Source organism: Oculina patagonica, unplaced genomic scaffold (genome assembly GCF_052425735.1).
Source record: "Oculina patagonica isolate OP01 unplaced genomic scaffold, crgOcupat unplaced937, whole genome shotgun sequence".
In the NCBI taxonomy this organism is placed as follows: domain Eukaryota; kingdom Metazoa; phylum Cnidaria; class Anthozoa; order Scleractinia; family Oculinidae; genus Oculina; species Oculina patagonica.
Genome location: NW_027558841.1, coordinates 1 through 7,903, shown reverse-complemented (window position 1 = coordinate 7,903; position 7,903 = coordinate 1). Strand labels below are relative to the sequence as shown.

Genomic DNA, 7,903 nt, shown 5'->3' with positions numbered 1-7,903 from the left:
TATGTAGCTTACAGTAAACACAATATTTTAAAAAATTAATGTTCTGGGTAAAGTTACATTATTTGTATAGGTAATCACATGATTTCGAGTGCAATTTGGGATAAATAAGCACAAGTAAATTTTTCAAAGACTAGCAAAATTGCACAAGCCCGTAGGGCGAGTGCAATTTGTAGTCTTTGAAAAATTTACAAGTGCTTATTTATCCCAAATTGCACGAGAAAAATCATGTGATTACTTATTAATAATATTCATAAAAAAATTGTGAGAAAATAACAAGTGCAAATCTTGTACAAAAAATATTTATTCAAACTCGGCAAAAAAAAAAACACACGTTCATTCACAGGGCTCAAAATAACGGCCGGTCAACGGACAATGTCCGGCCAAGATGACAATTTGACCGGACAAAGTTTCAGTTTGCCGGTCATTTTGACCGGTCATGCACATATTTCAAAATAAGAACCGAAGACCTGAAAAATTTGTTGTACCGATTAATATTTTTAGCGATAAAGTTAGTTCAAACATGGTGCGGTTTTTTTTTTTGGCTAGTTTTTGACCTGTGTAGTTTTGTTGAAGTCAGGAAAATGCAGAACTTTTCGTGTGAACGAAAAGAAACTTTCGAAGCTTGGAAACCAGGCATTAAATTTGAGCGTGCGAAAGAGAAAGAACAACGTAGGAGACGTTCGAATTTTGCCTCTGTGAGTCAGATAAATGGCTTGTCGCTATCTCATCTTACAAGGGTATTAAGAAACAATCAGTAAAGAAGTGCAGGGAAAACAGTGAAGAAATGGCTGGTCCTTTTCTACCACGCAAACAAAGACAATTTAACGAACAGAAAAAGCGACTACTAGTTTTCAATTTTTTGACCGGTCAGAAACAACACGTGTCCGAGCTAAAATCGGATTGGCCGGTCAACACGACCGGCAACTGTCCGAAAATTATTTTGAGCCCTGATTCAAAACAAGGCCAAAGCCTAAACAACGTACAGGCCTGGTTTCTTAATGTTTTAAAGGTTTTTTAGCCAAAAACTCTGGCTAAACAGTTCAACGAATTATCTAAATACAAGATTCTGGGTTTTACCTCTTCCAGAGATTTTCTTCGCTTCATACCTGCCAAGCTTTGCTTGAGCGCTTTTGACTCGACCTCCAGCCAAGTGAAGCTGTTTCGCTTTTCTTTTCAACACTTCCCTGGACAATTCTCTGTCCCGTACAGTTCTCTAAGTAAAGTGCCTTTCAAGCGATGTAAGCATTACTTTGAGGCTATCTGGTCCATAATCTTTGCCAATGTGTTTGTTTTGAATTCGGCGAATTCGGTGAAAATAAAAATTAATTCGCTCAAGCAAAGCGTGAAGCTTAGTCGGCTTGTAGTTTCGATTTCGTCGGCAATTTCCTTCTTAAGAAACCAGTTATTCCAAAACGAGAACCAAAAACCAATGCTTTTCAGTGCTATGGTATTTAGAGCTGTCTTCTAGTTCTCTACTGTGCTCAAAACGCCAGCATTTTTTTCACTCGCATCTCGAAGCAGATCCAAACTTTGCGCCATTCAGATCACGTGGAAGCGTTTGATTGGCCCCCTGTGCCTGCCTTTGTTTATTAACCAATCAGGATGCCGCGTTTGTTTCTTTTTTTTGCACTGAATTTTGTCATTTCTGCACTGAATTTTGTCATTTCTGCATCAAATTTCTCAAAGCTGCATTTCTCTAAGCCAATCAGATTCGAGAAATTTTTTGATGTATATTATTAGTATATTAATACATACTGAAAGCCTGGTGAGATTCCTCCATTCTTTTTCTGTCAGTGGAGTCAATAACATAAACAACACCATGGCATTCTTCATAATACTAAAATCCAGAAACAAAAAAGTGTTAATTAAGAACGTCTGAAGATTTTTAAACATCAACTTATTTAGGAGGTTAGCCAATATTTCTTACAACTAGTCCCACAAAGAATAAGATGTATAACATTATGTCACTTAATAAAATAAGGATAATAAATGTGTAGAAAAATAGTTCTGTTATTACTTCACAACATTTAAGAATGCACTTGGTATAAATCTTTGATTTTATTTGATCTCAGACTACAAAACAAATATTGAATTGAAGGAGGTATATGTACACCTGGAATAAGGCCTAAGTGACTTCTGATAAAATTGCTAGATTCCCTTTGTCTTATTTGCCCTGTGCTTATAAATCATCAAAGGAAGAATTTCGTATTAGATCAGGGGACACTATGGGCCTTACTCCATGCACCCCTTCAATTATTGCTAAGTGATTATCAAGATTAACAGGTTTTGTAAAGAATAAATAACTATACCTTGTCCCACAAGGACTGAAGCTCTTGCTGGCCTCCTAAGTCCCAAAAGATCAACTTCACATGGCTCATGGTAATTTTTCCAACTGTACAGACACAAAAATACAATTTAACTACAGTTGTATTATACAGAAATTCTGAGTTCTCCATAAGCAGGACTGTTCAACCTTGCACTCCTGGTCAGCAGCTTTACCACTTAGCTACAGAAGAATCATGAGCTAAGCTAATGTTAAATCTTTTGTGAGTAGGGTAGAATGATGTAGTTCATTTTGTTTTATGGAAGGAGTGGAAAACATCAGTCATTTCTTCATGTACAGCAGGAAAGTAGATTAAACCTGGCTGTCAGGAAAATACCCATCTGTTACAACTAGCTTACCAGCTGGCAAGTCTGAAACAACTTTTTTGTAAAAATAACACAGACTTAAATCTGCTTACTGGTATCACTCATTCATAATTATATGAACATGTACTAGTGCAAACAAAACCCAGCCAACAGTACATTATTTTGTATATTTCAAAAGGTAGAGCTACTCTTTAGATATACATTCATTTGAGAAACCAACTAAAACACCTGGTTTGACCCTACAAATAAACATGTACATATGGTTGACTCGTCTGTTTTTCCAGGCTGTTACAGTAGTTGAACATGTTTTGAGTGAAAGATAACTTACTGTTCAATCCCACTGTTGTTGTGATTTTCTCAAATGGCAGGCCACTGTAGTTGTTTCCATACCTTCGCTTTATTTGTTCAAGGAGAGTCTATAAAATATTTAATCAATCTTATTTAGAAAATGTAAAAAAACATGTACAGTTTGTACAAAAAGAATTGAGGCTTGCTGAGGAGAGAGGGGTTGGGTGGGATGAGATATGTGACCTTGCACGGGAAAACGTACGTTAACGACTTTCCCTAAAACGGGTGAAATAAACGACTATCGAACGGGTTTTAAACGAGTCTACAGGCCGTTTCAAACGGGTGCCACTGTAAGTTCGAACGGGTTATTAAGAATTCCGAACGAGTTGCCAAGTCGTTCGAACGACTCGCGAAAAATTGTAAACGAGCGGCTGAACCGCTCAAACGACTTAGGAAAAATTCGAAACGGGTAGCCAAACTGTTCGCAAGGCTCACATAAAATTTCAATAGCCTGGCCATAAATGGCTTTCTTATAATTCTGAAAAAAATTAAAGTTATACTTATTTCGATTCGAGTATCATGAAAGCGAAGCCGAATGACGTAGTATTCAGTATCGCATGGTTGAATATATCGCATTGCGAGCGAACAGTTGACCTGAGAAACTATTTCGAATTTATTGCTTTTACCCTTCAAACGGCGGTTTTTATTACTTTCTTTAACCGCTTAAGGCCAAAGAAATAAACTTTGAAACACAGAACATTCGATACCGAGTTTACTGAAGCAAAACTCGAAGGTAATCAATGACGCTAATGCAAATTTGCTTCACTGTTTACATTTGCCGTGATATTATAATTCTCGAGTTTCACAAATACGCGACCTATTTCCGAAACAAAATTGTTTTTTGCAGTTCGTCACATTGTCAAAACGTTATTCCACGCTTCACTTTACTTTTGACTACGACTTATAAAAGATTTCCCGTCTTCGGTTCAGTTGTGAATAAGCGAACATCGATGTCTCAAATTTGCATAAAAATTGTGTTCACTTGCAGCTTTGACAGGCAGTTGACAGGTAACACAACAATACACGATCCGTGACGCGTTACAATCACTGGGACAAAAGGGCACGTTGTCAAGACAAGACTGCAGAAATCTTTCTCGTGCTTCGATATTCCCCGTTTTGCAAAAGTCCATCAGCAGAATTCGATTACCTTAAAGTGCACGTAGACGGCCAGTGTAACCTAAACAATGCCTAAAATTGTCACTATATAATTATATGGAGAATTTATTTTGCTTTTGATAAACCTCCACTTCTCTTTACCAACTATGGCTCTGTTTGGTGCAATTTGTTGATTCAAACGGTGAAAGTATCTCTTTTATGTTGCGCCGCTCGCAGAAATCACTAATTTTCGAGCTAAAAAAAATTAAAACATTTTCAACGGGCAAATGCTAGTGCTATGCGCGTATTCGGCAAATTAATTCCCCCCTTTTTCTGCGGCAAGAAGCGATATTATTACTGTCAAACCCCTACTTTACAGTCAAACCTCTACTCCCTTAACAATGGCCACTTCTTTACAGCAGCCAGGATTTTTCATTTCTGATTGTTAGCCTATTCATACAACTTTACTCTAATGGAACATATACATCAATTAGAAAATAATATATCAAGTAACACAAAAAAATGGAAGCCTTTTCTATCCTCGCTGGATCAAGTCTCCTGAGCCCTTGACCGTGTATTACCTTTAATGTTTGGGAAAGTAGTGGTAGTACCGTGGCATGCGTTGTATTGTAATGTAATTAAATAAAAGAATTGTGTAATAGTATTGTAAGTAAAGTTATAACTAGTGTACTTTTGTAACATAAGTTTTTCTTTTCTTTTTAGCATTGTAAGTAGTTTTCTATTCGTAAGCTTAATGTTTGTAAGTACTGTAGTTTTTTTGTTTTTGTTTTTTGTAAGCGTTGTAAGTATTTTTTTTTGGTTTGTAAGCAATGAATAAAATAAAGAAAAAAAAAAACTTTACTCTAATGGGAATTTTATAATACCTACAAGCGCCACAGAGACCTCTTTACAAAGGCCAGTTAATTCTAACCAGGGATAGCCATTGTAGCGATAATCATAAACTCGGTTTGTACAATTCAAGATTGAAACAGAAAATATTTTTACGGAATGTTTTCTTTTCGTTTGAAAGAATTTCATGGTACAGTACATCAAGACTAGCCCTGAGAGCTTTAAAAGGAGTCGTAAACAGCAATTCTACAAACTAAATCTGATAATGTAAAATTCCAATTATTCAAAAAAGCTACTAGTTTTCAAACAATTAAACCTTCCGATGAAAGTTGTTGCTGAGGTAGAGACCATTCAAAACAACTGCAAAATCGCCAGAGAATACGGGATGAATATTCAGTTCGTTGCAAAATATTTCGCAAGTCGCCAGCGAGCAGATCAAGCGGATGAACTTTAGATGTTATCAACACGAAACGCCGTGCTGTTGCCGGTATTTGTCGAATATTCTGAATCCAATCAAGCTTTTCTGAAGTGGTTTCTTTTAGCAGAGAAGTCGTGGTATTAAAAGTTTGTAGTTTTAAACAAAAATATTACATCCAGCCAGCCGCTTTCTGATAGATCGTGTTACAATGTTTGCCAAGCGCGTGAGAACAGACGCTTCTGATTGGTCAGTTTCTGACGTCGCCAAAGCAAGTCAAAACAATCGATTCTTTCTTTCTTCTCTTGAAGTGTCACGTTAGCGGTGATTCTGCATAAAACTTTTAAAAAGCCGAAGGAAAAGAAACAGTCTCAGGCAGAAATTTGCTTGTGGAAGAGATTGCAAGGAAAATTAATTGTTTAATACATGCGAGATTTCGAATGATCTCGACCGTTCAAAAGACGATCACGCACGCCGACAAAATAATATTCCAGAGCGAGCCGATGGACGACCGCAGTTCCAGCCTACTAGTAAATAGCGAAGAAAAGACGAATAAAAACTTCATTCTTAACGTTGCTTCACTAAACCAAATGGCTTTTTAGGAGCCGCCACTTAAATAAAAGGTAATGAACAAGAATTAATTACAAATGCTTCTTAATTTTCTTTATCGATGATCGCTCGGCTTATAGATGAATATTTTTTCAAATTCAACTCTTTTCTAGTACCATGGAATTTTTTTTCGGCGGAAATACTCGGCTATAAGCCGAACCCCCAATTTGGTTGGGTTTTGACCAGTTTTCTGTAAGATTTGGTGAAAAAATCGCTCGGCTTATAGCCGAATAAATACGGTATGTTGTGGTTCAAATAAACCCTTGGTACAATTTGACATTCTCCTTTGATCTGGCGTATGGTAATGCATGACAATGAATATAAAACAAAATAAAAAAATACCAAAATAATTGTACCAAGGGCAGACTTGAACCACAGCATTTTTGTTGTACCCACATACCCATTCAGTCTGGAAAAGTTAAACATGTATGTTACGCCGAAGATCTTCGGCGTGGAGCTCGATAATTTACGCCAACTTCTGGCGTATTTCACAAACCGTGGCGTAAAACTTTGGCGTATCAAATACGAACTTTCCAGTATGGATACCCATGTCTGAGTATATTATATTTTTACATTAACACTTGCACTGTTCTAGTGGGAGGCATGATGGCCTAATGGTTAGTGTGCTGGACTCCAGATTGAGCAGTCCGGCTTTGAGCCCTGGGGCACTGCATTGTGTTCTTGGGAAAGACTTTTCACTCTCATAGTGCCTCTCTCTACCCAGGTGTATAAATGGGTAATGGAATTTAATGCTGCGGGGAACCCTACGATGGACAAGCATCACATTCAGAGGGGAGTAGAAATACCCCTAGTCACTTCATGCTACGCATACTGGGATAAGCTCGGGCCTTGATGGGCAATTAGGCTCGAACGCAGACCTTACCTTGCAATGTTCTTTTATTAGAGGGGTTTATGTTAATATCGATAAACGGCCTCTCCTCCCAGCAGAGGTTTCGGTACCCTTTAAGAGGAGAAATACACGAATCCGGAAGGGTATATGCATTGTGCCCGTTTTATACATCAATTAAGCTTATTTTCCTAAAAAATATTTAAAAAATGTTAAATTACCATTTTAAAAAAGGTCGAAATCTTACCGACTTCCCGGCATTGTCCAAGCCAAGTATTAAAATGCAGTATTCATCTTTCTGGAAAAGGTACTTCCAAAGCCCAGACAATAACGCAAACATTCTAAACAAGCTAAATAACTCCTGTTCCCACTACATGAGCGGTGAAAGAATGCTTATCATCTACAAGAAATGCAACGTCATTTCTATCCAGTATTCTTACTCCCGTGGGGAAAAAAGTCAAAATGAAAATCTTGCCGAACTGTCGTCAAATAATATGCCGAAATTTAGGCGACAGATGTCACTGAACTTAACATTGACGACGTTTCTAGCCTTGACGTATCCTTTTCATGACCTTTCCGTGGAAGCCATATTGGATTTTAACGCAAAAGGACTGGGAACAACACTCGCGGACACTCATGTCTAAACAAAGAACACCGCTGATCGGGCAGCTGATGTGGGATGTTTTCATTCAATGGCGGCAATTTTGAAGTGCTATGTGATTTTGCAGAGCTGCTTATTCCTTGAAGATACAAGGTATGTCAATTTTATTTCAGAGAAACTTTAATACCTCATCTGAACGCGAGGATGATGAAGTAGAGTGTCAATGTAAGGAGTTTTTTGTTGTATAAAATTCTAGTAATTCTCGAATCGCCGAAGCGAGTCGAATGCCAAAAGTCGTTATTGATCGTTATTGCTTTTGTTTATTGACTTAAAATCGCTTAAAATGCTTTCAAACAAGATGTAATGATAGAAAACAAGGAAGATTCCGGCATATGCAAATATACGATCATGCTTGGGTTTCTTATGATTTAATACTCCGTACACTTCGGCGCCGTCTTGCAGTTGCAGCCCCAAAGGCCCACATGTATGT

General features: G+C 37.5%; 1 protein-coding gene across 1 annotated transcript; it reads right to left on the bottom strand.

The window, feature by feature from the left end:
• Positions 1-1,729: 1,729 nt before the first annotated feature.
• LOC144641428 (ADP-ribosylation factor-related protein 1-like) lies at positions 1,730-7,895 on the bottom strand. Its single transcript, XM_078500443.1, has 4 exons — positions 7,060-7,895; positions 2,978-3,065; positions 2,310-2,392; positions 1,730-1,837 (listed from the first exon to the last, which is right to left on the bottom strand). Exons 1-4 carry the CDS (start codon positions 7,150-7,152, stop codon positions 1,745-1,747), a joined length of 357 nt encoding a protein of 118 aa, XP_078356569.1. The 5' UTR covers positions 7,153-7,895; the 3' UTR covers positions 1,730-1,744.
• Positions 7,896-7,903: the final 8 nt, after the last annotated feature.